The sequence below is a fragment of the Canis lupus genome, chromosome 8 (assembly GCF_011100685.1).
Source record: "Canis lupus familiaris isolate Mischka breed German Shepherd chromosome 8, alternate assembly UU_Cfam_GSD_1.0, whole genome shotgun sequence".
In the NCBI taxonomy this organism is placed as follows: Eukaryota; Metazoa; Chordata; class Mammalia; order Carnivora; family Canidae; genus Canis; species Canis lupus.
Genome location: NC_049229.1, coordinates 33,297,012 through 33,324,532, shown reverse-complemented (window position 1 = coordinate 33,324,532; position 27,521 = coordinate 33,297,012). Strand labels below are relative to the sequence as shown.

The 27,521-nt window shown below is 39.4% G+C and overlaps 1 protein-coding gene across 4 annotated transcripts; it reads left to right on the top strand.

Annotated features, from left to right (window-relative positions):
- The first annotated feature begins 1,966 nt into the window (after nucleotides 1–1,966).
- Nucleotides 1,967–27,295, top strand: CCDC198 (coiled-coil domain containing 198). 4 transcript variants are annotated; one of them, XM_038544808.1, is made up of 6 exons: nucleotides 1,967–2,382; nucleotides 4,653–4,735; nucleotides 16,408–16,494; nucleotides 17,898–17,996; nucleotides 18,788–18,956; nucleotides 27,036–27,295. In XM_038544808.1, the coding sequence occupies exons 1-6, from the start codon at nucleotides 2,160–2,162 to the stop codon at nucleotides 27,263–27,265; spliced, it is 891 nt and encodes a 296-aa protein (XP_038400736.1). In that variant the 5' UTR covers nucleotides 1,967–2,159; the 3' UTR covers nucleotides 27,266–27,295. The 4 variants fall into 4 exon arrangements, with proteins under 4 accessions (XP_038400736.1, XP_038400735.1, XP_038400738.1 ...); XM_038544807.1 differs by having other exon boundaries at nucleotides 17,895–17,996; XM_038544810.1 differs by having other exon boundaries at nucleotides 2,307–2,382; nucleotides 4,653–4,782.
- The last annotated feature ends 226 nt before the right edge of the window (nucleotides 27,296–27,521 follow it).

Here is a 27,521-nt window from a genome sequence, read left to right as displayed (position 1 = left end):
TTGGAAGTGGCTACTGATAAAAAGAGAAACAAACACGGTGTAAATCCATGTCTTTGATAATTTCCTCAACAAGTAACCAACTTCTGCCGCAAAGGCTCAGATTCTCCACAGATGTAATCTCTTGAAATTAAATAATAAGAAAACTAAAATTGACAGCAGAATCCTTCTCACTGGTCCACACCCATAAAGTCCACAGTTCCAGCATAATATCTAGTTATCCAGTTGTTTACAATACTTCTGCCCTTAGAAATACTTAAACTGATTGTATCCAGAAGTAAATCTGACTAGATTTTAAGTATTTTAATCTTTATAAGTAGACTAGTCTCTAGTTGCCAGAGGTAATTTTGTTTGCAGATACTGTTAATATGTGATTCTTTCTTATGAGTCTCTCTGCCACAGAGAAAATTGTGTGCAAAACGCAAAGGGACTAAGTAGGAAAAAATTAAACTCATATCTTTTTAGATGAACTCTATTGGCTAGCGAGACTTTCTAAATCCACGTTAACCTCTTAGCAAATAAATTTTGCAAAAATAAAAAATATATATTTCTCTGAACTTCTCTATAGGGAAATGATTAAAAATGTAAGTAATATGTGATCATGAACAATTAACATTTGAAAGTGAGTTTTGTTTCTTAGTATGAAAAATAAAAAAATCACCCAAAATCCTATTCAAAACTTACTACTTAACATTTCAGCACCTTTTCTTCCAGTCTTATTTTTTGGCCTATTTTCAAAGCATTGTTAATAAGCTATCTTTGAAAACCTAAGGCTTATTTGAATCCTTTATTCTAGAAGTTTGTCCTCTGGGTATGTATTCAAAGAAAAAGAAAACACCAATTCAAAAAGCTATATATGCACCCCAATGTTTATTGCAGCATTATTTGCAATAGCCAAGATATGGAAGCAGCCCATGTGTCCATTGATAGATGAATGGGTAAAGAAGGTAAAGAAGGTATACATTATTAGAATACACACACACACACACACACACACACACACACACTGGCCTATTAGCCATAAAAAAAGAATAAGATCTTGCCATTTACAACATGCATAGAGCCAGAGTATATCATGCTAGGTGAAATAAGTCAAAGAAAGACAAATACCATATGATTTCACTTATTTGCAGAACCTAAAAAACAGAACAAATGAACAAAAAACAAAAACAGAATCATAAATACAGAGAACTGGTAGTTGCTGAAGAAGAGAGAGTTGCGGTAATGAGTGAAATAGTCAAAGGGGATTCAGAGGTACAAACTTCCAGATATAAATAAATTCAGTAAGGCACAGGGATGAAAAGCACAGCATAGGGAATATAGTCAATAACATTGTAGTAACATTGTATGATGACAGATGGTAACTATGCTTATCATGGTGAGGACAGTGTAATGGATAGAATCGTAGAATCGCAAAAAATAAAAAAATTTAAAAAAAAGAATCGTTGAATCGCTATGTTGTTCACCTGAATCTAATATTAAGTTATACCTTAACTACAGTTCAAAACAAAGAAGAAGAAAAAGTTTGGCCCCTTGTTGTTGTCTCCCTGCCTTCCTGTAATGTATTAATCCCCTTCAAAGGCAATTCAAGGTATTGAAAGAAAAATAAAATTATTTTAGCCACTCTGTTGTTACCTATCCTATATGGAAAATAAATTCTTCAATTAAAATTAAAGATTAACGAATGATGATTAGTGTGTATCCTCTCGTTTCTGAAGATGATATAGCTATTCTTCAATGGTAGCTCTCAAAGATGGTATTGAAGGGTACATGCAATAGAAAGTCAAGTTTAAGACGTTTGTAAACCTCTGCTCTCCATCCCTGTTAATGGCCTTCCCGGTGTTAGAGATTTGTTTAATGATCAACAGTGGTTTCTGTTCCTACCACCGAGTCTTTCAGAAACTAGCGTAACAAGTCAATGTTTAACCGGATTCTTTGGGTCTGAAGTGGCAGAGTAGGAGCTAAAGGGACGTCTCCATGGAAACCAGCCTCCCAGGAAGTGGCCAGAGGGTTTACTGTGTGGTGGAATAAAGCTAGAAAGATGCCATGAAGTGCTTTGTGAAGCTGGGATAAAATTCTGACCTACCTTAATTAGAATAAGCTAAATTCAAGGCCCCAAACCACTTCCCTCATGATTGTACTTTGAATATCTTTACCTTGAAATGGGCCTCAGCCACTCTAAGGCTCACCCTCGGGTGACCAGAGTAGCACCCTTGCAAAACAAAGAGGTAGAGACTCCCTCGGCCAGTCCCGTGGATTTTGCATTGAATCAGAATCTGGAAGAGAAGAGTTCCTATTTGTTCGCAAGACTGCAGGACCGGAATAAAGCTTTGGAAGGGCAGCTGCCACCTCTACGAGAGACCTGGTGTGGAAGATACGCTGCAGGTACGTGTAACACCTATCATGAGATTTGTGTATTTGGACCAATGGAAGCTATTAACAGATGTACTTGACTGTCCGTCTCCATAATCATATCAGAAAATTTCTAAATTGCTGACTGTAAGGGAACATCTTTCAAGCTGCAAGCGCATGTCTGTCAAGTAGTCTGGGTGCATTAGAATGAGTGTGTAAACTCTGCACCCAAGGGCTTTTTACCATTCCACACGAGAAGAAAAAAATCGTTTGGTTTCAGCTTATAGTGCTTTCAATGTTTACACCTAGCTTTGCCAGATGATTAAAATTATATAGATAAGATGTGATAAATTATGACAATCATATGTTTCAGTTAGATTCTAAATTTAAACCATTCTCTCCAGCACCACTTAGTGCATCAGGCTTTGTTATTTTGAAAGCAACACTTGAGGAGTGAATTCACCCTAATGTGAATTTGGAAACCACCCCAAACAGAATTGATTTATTGCAGTACAGATGAGAGGATGAGTCACCCCCTCCCCAACCCCACATTCTTCATGCAGAATATGAACTAAGTTCTGTCATCTGGAGAACTAAGAGAATTTTTCCCATTATGACTGGAAGCTCTGTGCCTGGAGTGGCTATCAATTATCCTGGAATATTTTATAAGACATGTAAAATTTTTTTGACAATCACAATGACAATTAAGCAGAGATTCTAACTTGGGAAGAGAAATATGAGTATATAATGTATACATATGTTTATCTATGTAGTATATCTATGTATTTTTTTCTTTATTTATATTCTGGATCAATAACACAAGTAAGTTCCCATTATTAGTCAACCTGACCAGAAAGCTTTATATTCTCTTTTGGTATATCTGGTAGATCGTACCCAGACTGATTCTCATAGCTATTCTCTGTAGAACTGACCAGCTTTGACTGGGTAAATGGCCTATTTTTATGTTCTCCAATTTCATAAACATGTGGGGGGGAATTTTCCTCTAGTTTCATTGAAGAGTTCCTTTTTTATCCAAACCCTCTATCCAGAGTTTTAAGATTCTGGTAACTGAATAGTGAAACTGATTCTAATGCATTAGAGTCCTACATGGAAAATATTCTTATTTTTGAAATGACAAAATCACATTACAAATAACAAAGGGATGCTGAGCATTCTGATCACTAATTTCAGGAGACCCATACTCTAAGCCCAGCTCCACCAAATGCCAAATTATATGAGTTTGGGCAAATTATTGCATCAGTTTCCTTCACCTATAAATCAAGGATAAAAATAACTGCCCTGACACAGCCAATGCTGTTTTGGATGAATCAAAGTAAATAATGAGGTGTTATCACTCAAATCATAATATTAAAATAAGGAGTTGTTAGGCTACTAAAAAAAATGTTGCCAGAAATACTTACATATTTTTAATACTTACGGTTTCTAATCAAAAATGTTTTTTGTTGTCATTACTGTTGTTTCTGTCTTGTTCAATGTGCCAGCATCTCTTGAAAGAAAATATAAACATGGTGAAGTTTTTAAGGTGGTCATTCAAATGCTGTAAGGATAGAAACACATAATTACACAGGGATTTTTCCATTTACAATGCAAAGTGAAACTATAGGTTAGTCCATGCAACAATCTAGAAATTAGAATGCTTCCAGATTACTAAGAGGAAAAGACAAAACTTCCTTCATGCAGCGTTGGTCATGGTAGTAGTCCTAGCGCCCCATGATCATGTTGTATGATAGGGCGACTTGTGGGAATTTCTTCTCTAGCTGGGGGGACTATTTAATTAGGTACATACAATGCTAAACATTGCTACTTCTATCACAAACTCATGCTCCATTTTTTAATCATCTCCTATCTATCCACCATCCAACTATATCATCTGAGAAGAGAATTTATTTTCATTTCTTAAGGATATATTATTTCTGATTTCCTAAATTTATTTTGAATAGATTTCATGAAATTTAAACAAACGGAAAAGTTTCTATTTTTCAGACCAAATTCTATGTTTTAACAATATTTGTAGTCAATACATTGTTGATTTTTCCAATTTTCCTCTAACTATCAAACTAGAGAAGAATTCAATAAATTAAATCCTAGGTCTAAACTAATGTTTTACCATTGGCATTCATGTAGGACCCCTGCCTTATGTGTTTCATCTCCATATTCAACATATAGGTTGCACATATATAACTAAAAAGGTACCAAATCATATTAGTGAAGTCTAACGATTAACCTAATTTAATAGTCAATTTTTTAATGGTTTGTTTTTATTTCTCTCTCAATCCTTCAAGTGCCCAGGGCCATGTATTTTGACATTCCACTGGAACACGGAGAAACAAGTATTATTAAAAGGCATCCACCCCGAAGACTTCAAGTAAGATGAATTTAAAAGGCTTCATAAGGAATTTCTTGGATTTCATGGTAACATCCCTTTTTAACTATAATCATAAAGGAGGGATATCGAAAATGACTAAGCTAGTAAAAACAGGAATGTTATTGAAGAGAATGCCGTCAGTTGCAAAGACCATGTTTCTTTAGGATTTCCTTTTGTAATGATTTCCCTTTTAAGACCACCCACCACCAAAAGAAGGAAACGTAATATCAAATACACAGGCATGATGGGATTCAAAGGACCTGTATTTTGCACTGATGAGTTAGATGACCATGGAGAAATCACTTGTAACAAACAATAATAACAATCATAACAGCTAGGACTATTTAATTAGCACCTACTTCAAGTCAGATACACTCTGTGCTGCATGTTGATCAATGTCAATCATTTCATCTTCATATACCTCTAGGAGAAAGGAGGCATTATCTTTGCTTAATACATGTGGTTTAGAGAATTAAGTAACTTGTCCAAGGACAGTGGAGGTCAGATATCAACCAGGTCTCCAAAGCTCATGTTCTTAATTATCAGCATAGTTGATCTCTACAGACCTGCTATCTCTAAACTTCTATTGTTCTAAATGTTAACTGGTTGCTAAAATTGAGGACATTGGATTCCAAGACAGAAAAGTAAGAGCTTTAAATGCATTTACCTTAATAAATATTTAATGAATTCTCTGTAGAGAACTATAAATTCCAAGAACTCTCATCCTAGAAGGAGAAAGAGATCTGAGTGGGTCCTTGAAAATGAGCATCAGCCAAGAGAAGGGTTTGTTTGGGCTCTCCTGTGAGCAGGATCTATTACTGACACTTGAAAAAAGAATTGGGAAAAAAAAAAAAAAAGAGAAAGGAATTGGAACCAAATCCCACCTGCTACACAATTCACCTAGACATCTGGACAAATCCCAGAGGTATTAGATCTCATTTGTTGGGGATTATTTCTGTTTCAGTTGTTTTTTATTTACCTGTCTTCTCCAGAAGCTCGCATTGAAGTGATTGCATCTTGCACATCTTTTCCCAAAATATTGGAAACCTTGAAATATTTTTATTTAAAGAAAAATAAAGTAAAATGATATCAAATTGATATATAATTTTAAAACTTTTGAGCAAACCTCTAGCTAAACTTATGTTTTGTTCCTACATCAAATGTACCTCCTCAAAGTAGTGTGCTTAATATGCGTTCCTGTGGAGCCAGTTAGCTGAATGACTCAAGTAGGAGATACTACTGTACCCAGTGAAAAGTATTTGTGTAGCAGTGTGTAGTTCAACTCTAAAGCAGCTAAAGTTAGGCTAGGATTCTCAAATCAGTTCAAGCTCAAAAGGAAAACTTCTATGTTTCAGAACCAAAGACTGTATCTCCACATCCTAACCAACCACCTTAAAAATCAAGACAAATGAATTATTTCAGTGCAAAGCCTATTGTCTTATTCGGTCTTATATCTTCAGTCACCAACACTTACTATGTACCCCCCCTAAAAAAAAAAAAAAGCTTATGAATGAATAGGTGAATGAATGATAATGAGTCCCATGCTCTCTGGTGGGAACAAAAATCAAAATGCATTCTCTCTGTTCCTGCAGACCTGTAGCATCCCTGTATTGTAAGTCCAACTGACTAGCTGCCAATGTCATGAATTATGAAGATCCAGGAGTGCTTGTTGAACCCAAGATCTGAGAGGCACTTGGGCTTCAGACAACAGCTTTGCCTTGGAACCTGAAAGGCACAAGTCTCTCTGTGTCTCCCCTTAGCTCTTCTCTGTGCATTTGCTTTATTCATCCTGCAAATCGACTTTCTTTGCTCCTCAAGACCACTTGGTGAAATATGGCCACCCTCAATTCCTCAATTTGTGTTCCAGTTAAACAGACAGATTGGCCTGGCTCTCTTGGCTCCAATTCGAAATTCCTGGGAGAAAAGATCTTATTGGCTCAGCTTTGCTTATGATTCCAGTTCTGTTCCAGTAAGCTATGACCAGAGGGTATGCTCATGCAGTAGAAATGTGGGCAGAGTAGCCCCCCTCGCCCGCCCCCGACAAATTCTGGAAGCAGCTCCCAGAGAAGAGGGAAATCACTGGGAACTTGGCAGACACTCCCAAAGATATCAACTATAATTATCTTCACAAATGAGCCTCAGCACATTTTCCACCACAAATGGGTTTTTGAGAGAATAATAAATGCTGGGTTCCCATGACATGCTAATTAATAGCCTAATCTCTGCCAAAGAAAATTCTAAAAGTATTTTTAATTATTAAACCAAATCTAATTGCATCCTAAATAATTTGAGTTGCACATTTGGCACTCTCCACTTCCTAAACATCTACTCCTCAAGTAAAGAGCAGGTCATGAACTAAAGTTCTCCAGCTCGGAGCTGCTGAATTCTGAGAGCCTCTGCCAGGGAACCCTGAATCCAGCGTGCTCATCTCTGGTTGAAAAGTTGACAATCACCACTGTCCTTCCTGGCCTGATTCACCTTCTCATCCAACCATCTCAGGTCCTGCCTAGGTGGAAATGGTTAACTACCCCCACCCCACCCCCAGGGTCCCATGTAATGTGGTTTCCTTGGGTGACTCCCTCCTTCATCTCCCAAGATTTGCTTAAATCTCACTGTCCTACAGGCTTATCATTATAATCGGGTGACAATTGCGGCTACCCTGGTGCTCCTGGTTCCCCTGATCCGCCACTATCTTTTCTTTTCCTCAAAGCACTGACTTCTAACACACCAAGCAATTTACTTCTATTAAGTTCATTGTGTATTTTCTTTTTTTTAAATTTTAATATTTTATTTATTTATTCATGAGAGACAGAGAGAGAGAAGCAGAGACATAGGCAGAGGGAGAAGAAACAGGATCCCTGCAAGGATCCCAATGCAGGACTGGATTCTGATTCCCGGGATCACGCCCGGAGCTAAAGGCAGACACTCAACCGCTGACCCACCCAGGTGTCCCTGTGTATTTTCTTCATCACCTCCCCACCAGTGTCAGGATATTATCTTTCACACGGGCATAGATTTTTGTCTGTTGTCTTTGCTAATGTATCTAAGTGTCTTGAACATAATAGGCGATCGATAAATAGGAGTTGAATAAATGTTGAATGAAGGAATGCAAAGGGGAAAAGAGGAGTATAAACACTGCTGGTGAGAGGTAAGGAGGGCAGTCCCGACCTGGACGGTTTCATTATGTTGTTTTCAGTTTTATAATTTGTCACAAATGTATTTCCTTTCCTTGTCTTTTCTAACTCTTTGCCCATTTTCTATTATCTATTTCTTTGTGATTTGTGAACGTGCTTTATATATCTTAGATCTAGCACTTTGTCAGGGATATGTGTTGCAAATATCTTCTTTTCATCAAAGTGAAAAGGTTCGCCTTTTCACTGTGTGTGTGTGTGTGTGTGTGTACATAAAGATTTCCACTTTAAATGTGGTCACATTTCTCAATCTTAGTCTTTATGTTTTGTATTTTTGTATTTTGTCTAAGAAATTTTTCTTCTCCCCAAGGTCTTCCAAATTCTTATTCCTTGTATTTGTTTTCTTGACTTTTGCATAGGCTAGAACTTCCCTCTGACGTTGAATACAAGCAGTGATGATGGGCATCCTTCTCTTATTTATGACATTGATAGGACTGGTTCAAAAACTAAGTACATTTGCAATAGGATTTTTTAAAAAAGATTTTATTTATTTATTCATGAGAGACACAGCAATAGGATTTTGATAGATGCTGATCAGAGTCCCAAGAAGAAACAGATGCTACATTCAAATTAGAATAATTCAAGGAAATTTTCTTTGTAGATAACTGTAGATAACTATTTACAGACGTTTGGATCAAGGGAACCATAGAGGATATTGCAATGACCACTAGTGGCAGCTGAGAGATAACCACCTCTGAGCGAAGGGACTTGGAGAATGAGAGAACCTGGAAGGAGAGTCAGGAGGAGGAAGGTGCTTTGAGAGAAACAGTGGGACACAGTCAGCCCAATATGACCTTCAGGTAGGAAGGCAGAGGAAGAAATATCCTCACCTCATTCTCTCTTCTCTCAGATCTCCTGCCAGGGTTGCTCAGTGGCTAAACCCAGTGGGAAGCCAGAGGGCAGGAGAAACTGATTAGTTCTCACAGGCAGAGAACAGGGTAGAGAAATGTGGCAAGTGGATCTGAAGAAACAAGTAGAAGATACCCAGTACAGTGCCATTTATTATTGACGTTCTTTTTATTCCTGGTATGCTAAGAGTTTTTCTTAGGGCCGAGTGTGAAATTTTATTGAATTTTTCCCCCTTCATCTATTAAAATAATCTTACAATCTTGTAACCAGTTGATAACAATATGTTACACTAATGGACCTTATGTTGAGCCCTGCTTGCATTCCCGGTATAAATCCTACTTGATCATGAGATACCCTATACGTATACAAATACATTGTTGGATTGCCCATGCTTAGGCTTTTCTTATCTATTTTCATAAGTGAAATTGTTCTTTAATTTCCAAAACTGTCTTTTTTTTTTCAGTTTTGCTTTTAGGGTTGTACTAATTTTGTAAAATTTGCTGGTTATCTTTCTCTTTCTTCTGTTCTCTAAAACATTTGATATAAAACAATTATTATCTGTCTCTTAAAAGTTTGATAAAACAGACCTGTGAAATCATCTTTAGCAACCTGGACTTTTGGGGGAATGACAAATTTTCCTACTAACTTAATTTCTTAGTTGTGTTAAGTATCTTATTTTTTCATGATTCAATTTTGCTAATTGATATTTTTTTCAGAAAAGTATCCATTTATTTAAGCTTTCAAGTTTATTGTTATTAAGCCTTAGCTTCTTCATATTCAACTTTTAAAAAAATTTAATTTATAGTTGACACCAATGTTACATTAGTTTTAGGTGTACAACTAGTGATTCACTATCTCTGTACTCTATGCTATGCTCCCCACACATGTAACTGTTGTCACTACACAACACTATTATAACACCATCGTCTATATTCCCTATGCTGTGCCCTTTATCCTTGTGACATTCATTCTATAACCAGAAGCCTATGTCTCCCACTCACCTTCACCCATTTTGCCCATCCCTCACTCTCCTTCCCTCTGACAACCACCAGTCTGTTCTCTGTCTTTATAGGTCTGATGATACTTTTTGTTTATTCACTTGTTTTGTTTTTAGATTCCACATCTGGAGAAAAAACATAAGGTATTTGTCTTTCTCAGTCTGATTTATTTCCTTTAACACTATACTCTCTGGGATCATCCATGTTGTAGCAAATGGCAAGATCTCAACCTTTTTTATGGCTTCTTAATATTTTTCGTATTCAACATTTTGATAATGTAAAATCTTCCAACTTACATTTTGATGCAGCTCTCTTGTACTGGGTAGAAAGGTAGAGAACAGCTCAATCCCTAATTTCAAGCTATAATCCTGGCTCTAGTTTACCCTGTTACATGGAGCATTTTTAGGTTCCCTTTAATCTCCAGAAATGGCCATCAGGAGCCCCAAACATCTTATGGGTCAGCTGCCTGTAAGTATGTATTTGTTTATTTTCTGGTCCATGGAGATATATATCTTGTATTAAAGCCCAATCACATCTTTTTGGCTTTATGTTTTATTTTTCATTGCTAGATGTTTGGGGCAAAGAAAGTTATTGAAATGTGAACTCATTGCAATGCCTTGACCAGAAATTCCTCCTTGGGCTCATGATTTCTTGCTTTGAGGCTGCCCTGGACACCTTTGCCTTCTGAGAACTTTAAAGGACATACATTCTTGAGTCATGATGCCAAATTTTGCAATTTCTTTGAGCTTCTTCTGCCCATCTTTCTCCTCCTGTTAGTACACAGAGGCAAACATCTCAGATTAGTGTGTCATGAAGCTCAGTGACTTCTGCTTGATTTAATCTCCATTTCTGAATTTCTCAGCTGACACTTCAACTGATTAGCCTGACCATTTGTTTCATTTGAGAAGCCAAATAACCAGAAACCTTTAGACAGAGAATACATTTTTTAAAACATGGGATAAAAAAAATTAAAGGTGTCATTCTATCATACCAATTCTCCAGTAATTCCTTCCCTGTGCTTTCTCTGAAGATGATGAAGTGAGGCAGCTTGCTTCCCAAGCAGGGAAAAGGAACATTTATATGAATCCAGAATTCTGGGGCAATTTCATTTGACTAGTTTGTTTAGAGAAGCCAATTTTTCAATAATCTTTTCTGCAGTGGTTCTCAGGCCAAGCGCAAATACTTAAGGGAGAGATCCTATTTGCAATGTTAGTTGCTGCCATCTAGTGCTCTTTGTAGATGAATAGCGGGATTCTTAGGTTCTTTTCAAAGTCCAGGAAGAAAGTAATTGCCTGGAGACGGTTCTTAAAGACACCTCCTCTTTAACCCTTATAAGAATTGTGGGTTTAAACACAATGAGGCTGAAAATAGAAGAATATATATTTGTATTTTCAAAGAAAAACCTGGCCCTAAGAATTTATGGATAGATTATTTTAAATAGCTGAAAATATTTAAATAACTGGAATCTCCAGATTCAATTTTTCCATAGTACCACAAACAAATCCTCTTTGGTCTACTCTGATGTAGTTCCTTTACTCACTTGAGGCAGTTTGGAAGCCAGTGGACCCCAACCTAGAAAATCATCAGAATCCTTGGAGATATATTCAAAAGAAACAACTGAGAAGCTGGACCTCACTGAAATTAAAACCTGCTCTGCAAAAAGACAATGTCAAGAGAATAAGAAGGCAAGTAGAGAAGATAAAAGATGGCAAGTAAGCATGTGAAAATGTTCAACATCATATGTGATTAGGGAAATCCAAATTGCAACAACATTGAGCTATCACCATACACATATTGGAACAGCTAAAATCCAAAACGCTGACAATACCAAATGTTGGCAAGGGTGTGGAGCATCAAGAACTCTTATATATGCTGCTGGTGGAATGGAAAAATGGTATAGCCACTTTGGAAGTCAGTTTGGTGCTTTCTTATAAAACTAAACATACTCTTACCATACAATTCAGCAATTGTGAGCCTTAGTATTTGCCCAAAGGAATTGAAAATTGATGTTTGCATAATTTGGATGTCCATAAACATCCATGTGCAGCTTTATTAATAATTTCCAAAATTTGGATGTAACCAAGATGTCCTTCAGTAGATGATGGATGAAGAAACTGTGGTACATCCATATAATGGAATATTATTCAGCATTAAAAAGAAATTAACTCCCAAGCTATGAAGATATATGGAGAAAACTTAAATGTGTATTGTTAAGTGAAAGAGGCCAATTTGCAAAGGCTATATACTGTATCATTCCAAGAATGTTAACTTTTCAGAAAAGGCAAAACAATAGAGACAGTAAAAACATCAGTGGTTGCCAGGGAATAAGCGGAGGAAGGGTGGACTACATCAGTGGATACATGTCCCAATACATTTGTCCAAATCCATAGAAAGTACAACACTAAGCATGAACCCTAGTTTAAGCCATGGACTTTCAGTGATAATGACATGTGAATATAGGTTTATCAATTGTAACAGATACACCATTCTGGTGAGGGATGTTGATAGTGGAGGAGGTTGTGCATATGTGAGGGCAGGGAGTATCAGGGAACTCTCCATACTTTTCAGTTTTGCTCTGAACCTAAATCTGCCCTAAAACTTAAAGTTTATTATTTATATACATAATACACATATTCATTCCCAGGACATACTCTGGACCTGTTGAATCACAACCCTCAGTGAATAGCCCAGGTTTTGTATGTCTGTGTCGGGGTGTGTGTGTGTGTGTGTGTGTGTGTGTGTGTGTGTTCAATTCCAGGATATTCTGATGATAAACCAAGTTTAGGAACAAGTAGAAGAGAAAGAAGCATGAGGTTTGGAACTGGATAGACTTGAGTTTGAATTCTAGAGCTGCCACTTTCCAGCTGTGCAACATTGGACAAGTTATTAACTTCTCGACAATGGGGAATCATCATAATTACCCACAGGGTTCATGGGAGGATTGAACCAGATGACATATTGTGACCCTGGAAGTGATAGACAGGGACAGCTGTAAAGGCTCATGGGCCTCATCAGCAGAAAGAATTAGATCCTGAATGAAGTCCAGGGAGTGGCATAAACACTTCTTTGTTCTCCCCTCATGCCCTGAATACCCCCCTTCGGTCATTGCTGATTCTTCTTCCCACTCGTGCCTGGATATCTCTTTCCCCTTGGTCTCCATTTCCCAATGGTTCTGATCTGATCAGCTACTACCTCTTATACCAGCAGGTCCCATTTTCCCAGCAGACAAGAGAGCCAGACAAACCTCTCTTACTAGTACTCATCACCTCTCATTACATTCTTGCACAGTTCTTATGTTAAAACCCCCACTTTCTCCACTTAGGGTGAGAATGGAACAGAGAGCTACTTCCTACCACAAGTGCAAATTGCCTGGCACATGTCTAAGCTGAAGATGAGTTCTTTCCCTTTGTCCTGCCTCCTTTGGCCTCGTTTTCTTCCTTGCCAGGTGAGCTTTGGGCTGTGCCAGCAAGAAGGAATGCAGGCTCTTCTCCCTAGAACAGCTCAGGCCGAGGCCCAGAGACCAGGAAATTATTCTATAGGGAAGTAGCAGCAGGCACAGGTCATGCTCCCCATGAGAGCTGGCTGTTCAGCATCCATTTCCCTGTCTCCCCCTCTGTCTTTTCACTCTGGTCACCTTGAAAGCCAAGCTAGCATCCAGTCTACCCCTTGCTAGTGCAACCAATCAGACTAAAATGAAAAACAAAATTTTTCAAAATAAATCATCATTTGCCTTTAGGAGAAGACTAAGGTGGGCATGGTGCTCAAACTGTTTGTTGCAGTGTGGCATCCTCTTCATTTTCCTCCTACTTCTCTAGCCAATCTCTTCTCTGTGTCCTTTGCCAGTTTGTCCCCTCACCAGCTTCTCAGTGTTGGAGCTCTTCAAGTCTTCAGGACTTGGCTCTGCTTTTCTTACTCTTGACCTTAGGGTCAAGATGGTCTTACCTGTGACTATGGTTTCAGTTATTCTCTACCCAGGGATGATCCCCAAATAATGCATCTCTAGCACAGACCTCTCCTGTGAGTTCCATGCCTGTACATCTTATTATCTACTCAACATCTACACTGGTATGCTTCAAAGGCACCTCAAACTCAATCTAAACCGAATTTATATCCTCCTGTTACATCCCATTCACACCTGGTCTTCCTTAGGTTTCCCATCTCAGTGAATGATAACACTATCCATCCCCTGAATTTGGATGCCATTTGGACCCTTCACTCTTCCTCACCAACTATAATAAATCTTATTTGGTCAGTTTTAAATATTTGTACAGGGCAGCCCTGGAGGCTCAGTGGTTTAGTGCCGCCTTTGGCCCAGGGTGTGATCCTGGAGGCCCGGGATCGAGTCCCGGGTCAGGCTCCCTGCATGGAGCCTGCTTCTCTCTCTGTCTGTGTCTCTGCCTCTGTGTGTGTGTGTGTGTGTGTGTGTGTCTCTCATGAATAAATAAAACCTAAAAAAAAAACCCAAAACTTATTTAAATAAATAAATATTTGTAGAGCCCATCGATTTCCCTCCAGGAGCCCCAAGCCCATCACCATTGTCTTCCTAACTGCCCATCCTGCATCTGTGATTATTCTTTTCTAGTTCTCACACTGTGGCCAGAATGATCATTTTTTTAAGGATTTTATTTATTTCAGAGAGAGAGAGCGCTAGAGAAACAGAGCAAGCATGAGCTGGGGGCAGAGGGCCAGGGAAAAGCAGACTCCCTGCTGAGAAGGAAGCCTGCTATGGGGCTGGATCCCAGACCCCCATGATCTGAGCTGAAGGCAGACATTCAACCAACTGAGCTACGCAGGTGCCCCAGAGTAATCACTTTTTAAAAAGTGAATGTAATCATGTCACTAGTTTGCTTGATTCATGTCAATGGCTGCCCATTGCTCTGAAGAAAACCAATGTCTTTAGAATGCTCCATCAGGCACTGCAAGACCTGGCCCTGCCTACTATCTCTCCAGCCTCATTTGAGCTATTCTTCCCCTCGCTCTGAACTGCAGTCAACTGACTTCCTGCAGTTCCCTCAATAAATCATGCTCTCTCCTACCTCGGGGTTATTGCCTACATTGTTCCCTCTACCCAGAATACCTTACTTAGTCCCATAGAATTTCCTAAGCATCCAACTTCTGCTGAAGATTACTTCCTCAGGAAAATTTCTTGGACAACCTCCTTACTCCTCCCCGCCTTACGTTAATTTTCTAGGGCTGCAGTAACAAAGTACAACAAAGTGTGGGGCTTAAACAACAGAAATGTATTATCTCACAGTTCTGGAAGTCCAAGGTCAAGGCATTTGCAAGGTTGACTCCTGATAGCCGAGAGGAAGAATCTGTTCCATGTGTCTCAACTTTCAGTGGTTTCCTGGCAATCTTTGTCACTCCTTGGCTCATAGAAGCATCACCCCAATCTCTGCCTTCATCTTCACATGGTGTTCTCCCTGTGTGCATGTGGGTGTTTGCACCTATATTTCTCTTTTTTAATTAAGGTGATCCTTAATCCAAGCATTGTGGGTTAAGGATCACCCTGCTCTAGTATGCCTACATCTGCAAAGACCCTCTTTCCAAATAAGGTCACATTCTGAGGTGTTGGGGGTAAAGACCTCAACATATAAGTTGGAGGAGGGGCACAATTCAACTCATAACACCCCCATTTCCAAGGTGGAATCCTCTGGTTATATATTGTCATAGACCTGCCCGATAGACTTTTTCTTCAAAGCACTGATCACAGTTTGTAATTATTCATGAATAATCACACAAGCAAAATGTATTTGTTCCCCTACAGATTGTAAGCTCCATAGGGAGCATGCTGGGTTTGTTGACCACTGCACCTTCATGCCAGGCATGTACTAATTGTTCAGGATGTACTCACTGACAACAAAAAAATCTGATGGCCCTCCAGGTCCCTGCCTGCATGGCAATGTGGAGAAACCCACCTTTGTCTCTTGCTCTACCACTTCCCAATGCTCCAACATCCAGAGCATTAAGTCATCCGAGGCAAGTAGGGCTGAGGCAGATCCACTGGTTCATCATTTGCTTCCCAATCTTAGTGACCCCTTGAAACTCCAACATGATCTCCCCCCATAAAGACAAGCCCCTACTAGGAAAAACAAAAACAAAACCAGAACAAAACAAAAAAACCAACCATGTCTAAGATTTGTAAGCCCACTGCACCTTCATTTTAAATGTGTCTCATGGGTGCCAGTGATTATTATGGAGGGAGCTTCTCTGGAGATCGTATATACAGGTCACTTTGCTAAGAACTGGAAGAGTTCAGCCTGGTGGTTAAGGACTGAATATAAGAAATTCCTGGTGCCCCCTTCATCTCGAATACTCTAAGACCCTTGTTGTCTGGTAACTTCAGTCTTGGTCCCTTGATGCAGACAGAAAAGGATTCTTAGCGTCTTGACTCTCTGACCAATATTTAGATCAATAAGTCACTGGTGACAGCACAATAGAACAATGAAGAACCCAGATAAGTTGAAAAGTCTGCACAGATATGACCGTAATCCTGTGGAAATCGCCTTCCCTCTGTGCTCTCAGGAATAAGTGCTGCTTTTGCTAAATGTTAAGATAGTTTAATGTCTGGCTTTTATGTTTCATCATCTCATGGCATGTGGAATGCTGAATGCTCTAAATGTTGGACTTCTAGAAGCTTGAACCCATTGACCTGCCACAAGTAATTACCTCTGAAATGCTCCTGAGCCAGCAAGAAGCCAGAACAACTCACAGAGCTAAGGTGAACTGTAGCACTAACTGGAAAGGGTGGTAATGGGGGGTGGGTTCTCCTTTCATGTACTCCTGGCACAAAGACCTCAGAGACAAATCAGACTATTAAGTCATTCAGAGTTAGAATTTTCCAAAGCTATCCATTCTCTCCTAGGCCTGCCTTAATCTGCCAAAGACTCTCATCTCTGAGGTAAATTCTGGGCCCTTCTCCACTTCCTGGTGAAACAGGGAGTTGCAGATAAGAAGAGAGGAATTTTACTTGGATATGGGCAATTCTAGAAGTGTTCAAATTTGTGAAAAATCTAGCATAGCTCGCTCCTTGTGTTCTTCCCCTCACGTTAAACCTTTCTCTTTATTCTCAGCTTTTAGGGGAAATCATCTCTACAAGGTGTCCCTAACTTATTTACCACAACTTCACCAAAAAGGAATCTTTGGAAAAGGTCCTCTGAAGAGCTCTGGCCTTTTATTAATTTGTCATATATTCTGCTTAGATAACACCCCTCCTATAGACATGAAAAACTGGGAGATAGTAGATTTTCAACACTTTCCACTCCCGGTTCATTCTGGAGCCAGCTAGGTGCTGCTGCACAGCTGGCTGATTGGGGAAAAGATGTCCAGGAGCTTTTAGACCACCAAGCCCGGGTTTATGATGCCAACAGCACTGTAGAGATCGTCCCTTCATGAGGCTCACAACAGTCAACACAGTTACAGTCCACAGGGTGGCCAAAGGATATCTCTGAGCACATCTGGCTGCCATATCCCTCCCCTTTGCTAGCCACAGCCAGGAACGAACAAGGCTGTATTTACCCCTGGTTGCTCTCAGTGACTGTCTGTACTGTCCCACTGGGGTTTATGATGCGCCAGGGGAGACCACCAAGTCACAAATAATCAACTTCCTGATATACCAGGGCTTATATTCCTGTATGTAGGACATTTATAAACAAACCCCATAGGGGTTCTGTCTATAGAAATGGGTTCCATTTAGCCATACAGTGGCTCCCCTCTGATTTCATAGCCAGGCACAGAAGAGGCAGAAGAGGCAGAAAGAAAGAGGCCAATCTTATCCAACCAGAACACATTTCTGGGGAGATGGTGATAAGCATCTATTGACAGGGTAGGCGATATTTCATCAAAATGAGATGTGGAAATGTATTTCCATTTAAAATTTTCAAAACTCTACAGGAACCTTAAAAGCTACATTATACGCACAGCAAAGCTCCATTCACTGAGAGCTACACAAAGGACTCGATGGGGGGCTATAATGATCCACCTTCAACATCACAAGAGTTCCCTATGGATTATAACTGATAGCTGATTAAGATCTCACTCTGCTGAAAAAAAATTGCAAGTTACGTATTGCAGAGTCAGTAACAAATTACCCCATTCTAACTAGTGTGTCATCTTTCACAGCAGGAACTGGAAAAGAAGATGCAAACTCCAGGGTACACTCCCGGGAAAAGACAATACTTACATAAGATGCGAATGCTGGAAATGAACCGTAACAGACAAGAGGTAAGTGTGAGAAGAGAGAAGAGTGCTGTATTTACCACGTTTACTCCACGTAATCACTACTCTCACACAGGAATGGTCTAGCATCCATCTCCAGGCTTTACTTAACATTTTAAATTTGGTCATTGGCACCGACACTTCAATTCCTGGAGCTGGGAAGGATCAGCAAGATCCCTTCTTCTAGCGACTCTCTTTGTTTTCAGTTTCAAGGATGGATCTGTGTCCCAAGTCTCTCTGTTATTTCTTTCTCTCCTTTTTTTTTTTCCTTCACAAATTGCTATGACATTCTGGCTTCAGTGGAAAAATGATGTTAGATCGTTTTTCTCGGTTTAGTAAGATAGAGAGGGGTGAGTCGGTCTTTATCTTGCTACCACGGTATCCCTCCATAATTCATGCCACAAGATTATCTCAGAAGAATCATCTCTTCTAATGAAAGCTTTTATAGTAATATCTCCTGTAATTGGCATATTCCAAATTCCTCACTCTAGTATTTAAACCTAGAATCACTGTCTTCTGTAATTCCAAATATATCGGTGGCCTCCCAACAATTGTTTCTACAAAGATCCTTCTCTTGAACCAAGCCATACCATTTGAGTATACTCGCCTCTCTCCTAACAAGCCTGTGCATAGAGAAAGTTTCTGTGCCTTATAATAGGAAAAAGAAAACTGTATTCTGGTTAGGGGACCAAAGTACAGATAAATACACCACTTGCAAAGTGGCTGATCTGTTGATCTATTCTGATGACAGGAGTTCAGGGGGAGAACACTAATCCATTGTGGCTGATCATTTTCAGGCCCAAGCAGAGTTGAAGAAAAGTCTTCATAGGGAGGCAAGAATTAATCAAAAACCAAGGAACCATAAAGCCAAGAAAATCCTTCAAAGCATCCCAAGAAACCCAAGAAATGATGACGGGGACCTTCCAATCTTGTTGCCAGATGAGACCTTGAACAGAAGAAGTCCAGGTCAGTTCCATACATTATTTTATGTAAATTATGTAAAAAAATTAAGTAAAAATATTTCAAGTATTTTTAAAACTTGAGCAAATAAACTTGAGGTAGAGAGTGTGGTGGTGGATGGACAGCAAGTAGCCTTGGGTTTCTGCTGATATTGTACTTCCTGGAAAGTAGGAATCACACTGTCCTGTAACTTTGGGTGGCTGGGAGGAAAAGACTTGTAGACTTTGTTCAAATCTTGTAGCAAGATGGCTCTCTTTAGAGGCTTCCTGTGAAGCGCAGGCATTCTTGCAATTCTTGCTCCAGCCCTAGGAAGAGAAAAAGCAAAAGAGCCTCATCTTGTGGTTAAAGAGAATGAAGCATGCAGACTTCTATTAAATAGCAAACCGATATCAGCCAGTTTGCTGCCATCGGCAGACACCCTCCTCCAGCCAGCTCTTTCCCCTGCAGCCCTCTCAGGTTCCTTCAGGAGAGCTAAAACTGAAGCCAGCATCACAGCCCACCCCAGGCTTGGTCTGCTGCATCTGCTGTCTCTGTGAGGGCCCTCCTCCTACCCCACTCTGGACCACCTTCCAGCCCTCCTCCTCCCCCTCCTTGCAGCTGGTTAGTCACAAAGTCCTGTTGATGTCACCTGCACTGAACCCTTACCTTCCTCACATCCTCTAATGCCCCCCCACAGGGCATAGTGTCACACTGGGCTACTGCCGGTTCCTCCCTCAAGTCTTGCCCTTCTTCCAGCAACCTTCTATCCACATGGTTCTCAGTACAGTCCCCAGGCACCCCAGAATGAGCATCACCTGAGGGATTGCTGGGCCCCAGCCAGAGTGATTGAATCAGAAAATGTAGGGGCAGAGGCCAGCAATCTGGGTTTAACTCCCCCTTAGGTGATTCTGATACCCATAAAGTTGAAGAACCACTGCTCTACTTGGTCATCAGTATTGGCCACAGACTGGCACCATCTGCATCACCTGGGAGTTTGTTAGAAAAGCAGAATTTCAGGCCACACTCTGGACCCACTGAATAAGGATATGCATTTTATCAAGATCCCAAGGTGATTCTCATGCATGACAGCTTTAGAAGCCCAGTGCTAATAGCCAAGTAATCTTATAAAATGCCAATCTGACCATATCATTCTCTTGCTTTAAAAAAAAAATCTTCAGTGAGCCTCCATCAGTCTGAGGACAAAATTTAAACTCTTTGCCCTGGGGGCACCTGGGTGGCTCAGTAGATTAAGCATCTCACTCAAATTTTTGCTCATGTCATGATCTCAGGGTCATGAGATGGAGCCCCAAGTAGGGCTCTACACTGGACATGGAGCCTGCTTTAGATATTCCCTCTCCCTCTGCCCCTCCTCCCTCTAAAAAGTAATAAATTAAAAAAATTAAATAAATAAACTCTTTACCTTGGTACTCTAAGCTGACTTTTGTGGCTATATCTGCTGCCATTTTGTGTCCAACTTCACCTCCAACCAGGCCAGACTGCTCAGTGATTTCCAACAGACATCGTGTTCATAGCCTCTGTACTGTGTGGTCTCACCAATTTTAGCCCCAGTAAGTTTGCCCTGTCCATGTTCCCTCAGGGCAAAGCACCCTTTGAATATATAATATTGTTCATGCACACAGCTTACTGTGCTGTTAGCTCACTCCCCACATCAGCAAAACTGACAACTGAGAGATCTACAGAAATGCTGGCCATGTCTCTGGAGATCCTGAGCTTCTCAGATGCAAAGTTGCCAGCTGAAAGAGACATTGCTCCTGCTCACAGGAATAGGATGCTTAATCAATAAGTTAATTAAATAAGAAAAGGCTGAATAATTGAAAATCTACTTGGGGAATCTATTTAACCTATACTCCCAGTGCCTGAATGAAATATGCTATGTAGGCACATAGATAAACAACTTTTACAATGTAAAAAATATTGCCAAAACAACCCAAAAAAAGGTGTCTCAGCTTAAGTTAGATACTAAGAGTCATTGCTTAAGAGCGAGCCAAGAAAAGCCAACATTGGTAAAATCTTTGGAAGATGGCCCAGATCTGGAGGGGCCCAGGAAGGATGGTGGAATGTGGAGAAGAGGGTTTCTCTGCATTTCCTGATGCTTTTTAAAGCTGCTTCATTTTGTTCTACTTAAAGTTTAAAGATTTATTTGTTTATTTTAGAGAGGGAGAGAGAGAGCTCATGAGTGGGGAGTACGGACAGAGGCAGAGAGAATCTGAAGCAGACTATGTTGAGCATGGAGCCAGACCTGGGGCTTGATCTCACAACCTGAGATCTGGGACCTGAGCCCAAACCAAGAGTTGGATGCTTAACTGACTGAACCACCAGGCACCCCTCAAGCTAAGGTTTATTGAGTGTGTACTATAAAGCAGGCACTGTTGTCCATGTGCAACATGCATTATTGCTCCTAATCCTCACACAGCCTATATGAAGGAGTTACTATTACCTCTTATGTGACAGAGCCAGAATTTGAAGTCAGGTCTTTCTGACTCCAAAGGTTCACTCCACCCATCAGCACCCCTCATATACCCTCATCAGGAATCCAGGGACTTGGAGATCTGTCCGAACAACCTTGGCCAAGTCTGCAAATAGAGGGGTGTGACTCTGAACCTTCTCTGTCATGAGCAGGCTGCTCCTCTGCCAAGCCTGCAGATTTTACCACCACAACAGGCATGTGCTTGAGCAGTGATGCCTTTTACTTATTTCCAGGTAGCATCCTTGCTTTCTCTCTCTGTCTACTGAAAGCAGTCCATTTTACGTTCTCCCAAAAGTGGAGCAAAGCCAAGATCATAGAATTACAGGAGCTTTCTGCTAGTCCAGTTCTGGTAATTAAGATTCTGCTGTACCCCCCTTCTGTTATTGAATGCTATAGTTGCCCATTCTTGTTCCTTTTTTGGGAAGGTGGGATGAGAGTTTTAGGTTTCTCTCTCTCTTTTTTTAAAGATTTTATTTATTTATTCATGAGAGAGAAAGAGAGAGAGAAAGAGAAGCAAGCTCCATGCAGGGAGCCTGATGTGGGATTTGATCCTGGGACCCAGGATCACGCCCTGGGCCAAAGGCAGGCGCTAAACCGCTGAGCCACTCAGGGATCCCCGGGTCTCTTTTAAGATAAATGTCGGTCTTTGTTTTCTGTTGCCTCTTTAAAATGAAATTTTACATATATTTTACATTTATATACTTTAAATACATGTTATATGTTTATGGAATGACTTACATATGACCTAAGATAAATGTATAATAATTACATTTAACTTACACAATAAATTACTTATAACTTATACGATGGCTCATAACTTACACAAAGTGAGCATTGTTCTTTGGATGTACAGTTTCTTTTTTTTCAAAAAATATTTATTTATTTATTCATGAGAGACATAGGCAGAGGGAGAAGTAGGCTCCTCGCAAGGAGTCCAATGTGGGACTCAATACTGGACCCTGGGATCATGCCCTGAGCCAAAGGCAGACGCTCAACTGCTGAGCCACCCAGACATCCCTTTGGGTGTACAGTTTCATGAGTTTAAACATGTTTAGGTGGCTCTGGCCTTTTCCAGAAGCCATGATAGGGTAGTGGGTAGCAAGAGCAGTGAACTTGAAATCAAAGTTCTTCATCTGAGCCCCAAGAACTACATTTCTAGATGTAAACTCCATGGTAACAGGGCCCTCTTTTTGTTTCTAGAACAGTGCCTGGTACACAGTAGCCTCTCAATGAACATTAGCCATATATTTGTCAGATAGTTTTATTCTATATAGAAAGACAATAGCTAAACTCCAGTTACTTAACCTCTCTGAGCCTCAGTCTCCACATCTGTAAAATAGGAATAAAGCCTTGTCTACCACGTAGAGTTTATGAAAAAATTAATCCAATGTGTGTAAAAGCACATATAAAATGTAAAATGCTGGGGCACCTGGGGGGTTCAGTCTATTAAGCATCTGGCTTCGGCTCAGGTCATGATCCCAGCATCCCACATCATCGGGCTTCCTGCTCAGCGAGAAGCCTGCTTCTCCCTCTCCCTCTGCCCCTTCCCCTGCTTGTTCTCTCACCATATCAAATAAATAAATCAATAAATCTTTTAAAAATAATTTAAAAAAATAAAATGTAAAGTGCCAAACTCATGCATGGGAATATAAGCAACTGAAGAAATATGGAACTGATGAATAGTAAAAATAACTATCTATCTCACGGGAGGTGTCACCTTAAAAACATTATTGTCACCTACACAATTCTGGTCTTATCAGGCCACCGCACCATTATCCACTTTATTTTTCTTTAAAGTATCCTGGGTTTTTTAGTGTGTTTTAAATTTAGCCTTTTCTGTGAAATTGGGGCTTTGATGTAATGGTGATACATTTTGCTAAAATATATATATTGTAAAACACATAACCATCAAAGATTTTTAATACTTTAGAGAATCTTTGTACTACCTAAAAATCACTCCATATTTTCCCCCCACTGGCCTCTGTTGCTTTACCTCTCTTCTCAAATTAATTTTGAAGTTGGACACACTCTCCTCTGCTCTGCTCACCCACAACCCATTTAAGTTTTTAAACATTGTGTTTTTCTTTTTTGTTTTTCCTTATGTCTAGCAACCCCAGAGAATCAAGCAGGGATTTATAAAAATGTAACAAGTAAAAAAGACATCTAGCTGAGGAGTCCTTAAACTTTAATGCTGTGTATACAAAACTATGTATATAATACTTCATGAATGATTTAAGAGATATTCAAGGATAAAATTGAACATGTGAATCTGGCCTCATGCACTAACTCTAGGCCTGCATTATCATAACATCAAGAGTGGTGTGGGACTTAAGCTATTATTAATATTGCATTAGATCCCACCATTAACAAACATTCTCTTCCTGTTTCAAAGCTCCTGCCTCTAGTCAGCAGAAAATTGCTGTTCCCAGTCTGAATGATGCCTCTAGTAGTTCTTGGCTCATTTGCACAGCAGAGATGATTATACCCTCTGGCCCCAATGAATGAAGTCTTTTCCCAGTCCCAGTTACCAGTCATTCTCACCTCCCAAAATTCTCTGATGGCTCACTTGCTCACTCATGTATTCATAGATGTGGCTTTGCAATAGAACAGATGACGAACAAGGAGAAGTCTGATAACTGTGAAACTGAGAGACCTCACAATCTGAGAGAATCAGGAGATTTCCTCAAGGAAGTGGTATTTAAGCTGAGACAGGAAGTAGCTGGACAAAGGGGATAGGAATCCATGTACGTGTGAAGACCAAAGTGCTGGAACATTCAGATATATCACAATATGTGCAAAAGCTCTTGAGTGGGAAGGGACCTGACAGATTCTAGACACTGGTTGGGAAAGAGATTCAGGTAGTGATCAGAGATGGCTCTGGACTGGGTGGTTCAGTGGTTGAGAGTCTCCCTTTGGATCAGGGCATGATTCTGGAGTCCCAGAATCGAGTACTGCATCAGGCTTCCTGTAGGGAGGCTGCTTCTCCCTCTGCCTATGTCTCTGCCTCTCTCTGTGTCTCTCACGAATAAATAAAATCTTAAAAAAAAAAAAAAAAAAAAAAAGAGAGATGGCTCTGGAGGTATAGGCAGGGCACAGAGCACACAGGGTCTTGCAAGTTGTATCAAATAAGGACTTTGAACTTGAGTTTAAGATCAATGGGAAGCCATTGAAAGGTCAGGGAAGCCACACAATCAGGTTTACATTTTTAAGCATTGCTCTGTCTACCCTAGAGAGGATATGGGAGGAGAATGCAAGAGGGCATGGGAAGACAAGTGATAAGGATATAGCAGAAAAGCAAGTGAAAGATGGTGCTTGGACCAAGAGAATAGGGTGACAGAAGAGAAAGAGCCAGATGTCAGATATTTAGGAGATAGAATTGGCAGAAGCTGGTGATGGATCAGATGTGGGTACATGAAGAAAGCAAGAAGGCCAGGAGGTTTCATGGGATTCTCTTGAAGAACTAGGCAGACAATGGGGCAAAGCTAGGGCCATTTGCTAAATTAGGGTAACTGGGAGAAAAAGCAGGTTTGGAAGAGAAAGAGAAGGTGAGTCTGACATGTTGCCAGGAGACAGAAATGGAGGCGTCCAATTGTACCCAAAAAAAGTGTGTGTAGCTCAGGAGAGAAATTGGGGCTGCATACATGAATTAACTGTCATTTTTGGTCACTACTATGTGTATAGATAATAACAATAACTATAATCAGATTCAAGGGGGGACAAGGTAACCCATCATGGAGGCACAAAGGAAAGTAATGAATCATAAGGCACCAATGTTCACATTGAAATGCTTGATTTTCTCATGTAACATATGCAATGTCAACTATCAAGGGCTTAAATAAAATATATCATAAGATTTGATAAACAGTTATCCTTGAGATAACATCCAAAAGTTATGGCTGGTTCAACCATTTGGTTGTGGGGACACTCTGGGTTTTGACCCAGGATAATTTTCCTAGCTCAGAAGTGGCCATTGCTTTTGTTTTCTTAAAAGCCAGACTTCCTTGAATAAAGTGCCTGTTCTGAAGTGCATTTTATTTTAAGTTTTATTTATTTATTTGAGGGGGAGAGAGAGAGAGAGAGAGAGAGAGAGAGAGAGAGAGAGAATCTCAAGCAGACTTCCCACTGAGCACGAAGCCTGATCAGGGCTTGATCCCATGACCTTGAGATCATGACCTAAACTGAAATCAAATTTTGGATGGTTAACTGACTGAACCACCCAGGTACCCCCTGAAGTGCATTTTAAAAGGGCATTGGGTAGAGCTTAAATAAAAAAACTATATATATACACATGTAAAATCCTATACTAAAAATAAATTAAATCTCTTCTAGAAGGTATAGAAAATAAAATAAAATGTATTAGCCTTTGAGCTCCCTAGTTCTATAGATCTGGGGTGCATTACAAGTATTTGTGTTTCTTTTTTTTTTTATTATTGGAGTTCAATTTGCCAACATATAGCATAACATCCATGTTCATCCAGTATTTGTGTTTCTAAAAAGCTTCATAGGTGATTCTAATATGAGGTGAGAGTGGATGTGAAGGTCAGGAAAAGTAATGTATCATGTGCCTAGCACTTGTAGTTGTTCAATAAATAGCACTAGGTAACACAACCTGTGCAATACTCTTGCCAAAAATGCTTAACCTTATTTTAATCACAAGGAAACTGACAAACCCAAATTTAGGGCCATTCTGCAAAACAATTGATCTGGATTCTCTAAAAATTTCAGTGTCAGGGAAAAAGAAGAAGACAATGAAGGAAAAAGAAAGAAGGGATCATGAATGAGAATGAGGGAGAGAGAGAAGAAGGAAGAAGGAAGGGAGGGAAAAAAGAGAATAAAGAAATAGATAGGGAAGGTTATGCAATACACAATCCTAGATTGGATCCTGGGTCTATAAAATAAAAGACAAACATGCAAACAAAAAGAAGCTATAGAAAGCATTATTTGGGACAACCATGAATATTAGAATGTGAACCATATATTAGAAAACAGTAATATATCAATGTTAAATGTCCTTAGTGTAATAATTGTATTATGGTTATGTAGGAAAAGCTCCCTTGCTGTTGGATTTGTGGTGATGTATTTGGGAGGATGTAACTGCAATTAATTCTCAAATAGCTCAGCTGAAAAGCATGCATGTATACATGCACGTATAAAATGAAAGCAATATTGTGACATAATGTTGTTAATGAGTTGGGATATATAGGTATGAATTGTATTATTCTTGTAACTTTCAGAAGATTAAAAAAATTTAAACAACAAAAAAGTTATTAATGTACAGAACTTTATATACACAAAGTTAATATATATTCTATATGCATATATATGAGTTTATATATAATATATATGTGTATATATATAATACATACACCTATAAACTCATGAGTTTTTATGTGTGTGTACATATATATATACATGTGTGTATATATATATACACACACATACACACATAAAAACTCATATATGTGTATATATATATATATATATATATATATATATATATATATACATTTCTAAAGAACACCAAGCAGATTATCCTGTATTCATAAACATCTAGGTACTTAATAAACAAATAAATCATTGTTAAGGGAAAAAATTAATTAAACTTTAAATTTTTGTAGGAAATTTACAGAATGAAGATTTTGGGGAATATCAAGCAATGAATGATTACTGTCCCCAGAAAATTGGCAAAATGGAAACATGGCTCCGTGAACAAGAGGCTCAGGGACAGCTTCTCTGGGACAGCTCCAGCTCTGACTCAGAGGAGTTGAAGAAAAGTGAGAAGAAACCACAAGCACTGGTGAGGACCAGGACAGAGAGAATTCCACTTTTTGATGAGTTTTTTGATTGAGAATAAAAATACTATTCACTAACATAGAAACTGAGTGCATTGAGAACTTCCTTTCTCCTTTCTCCCTTCCCCGCCCCCCAAAAATGAAAGAAAACTTCCTTTCCCATAAAAATTCTTCAGGTTAGTTGTATGAATTATTTGGAGGATATCAATTCATTGTCTTTTCATTTGGAGTCTTACAGTTAACAGTTTTGTCATCTATTATTAACTATGCTGCCTAATGGCCTCAAAACTTAGAGCATTTGATTGTCCCTCT

What these genes read in the sequence shown, in the direction of transcription:
- CCDC198 (XM_038544807.1), top strand. Translation starts at nt 2,160, where the DNA reads ATGGGCCTCAGCCACTCTAAGGCTCACCCTCGGGTGACCAGAGTAGCA. An exon ending in GAACAACTCACAGAGCTAAG is followed by an intron (nt 16,495 to 17,894) that starts GTGAACTGTAGC and finishes CATCTTTCACAG; the next exon opens with CAGGAACTGGAAAAGAAGAT. An exon ending in TGAACCGTAACAGACAAGAG is followed by an intron (nt 17,997 to 18,787) that starts GTAAGTGTGAGA and finishes GATCATTTTCAG; the next exon opens with GCCCAAGCAGAGTTGAAGAA.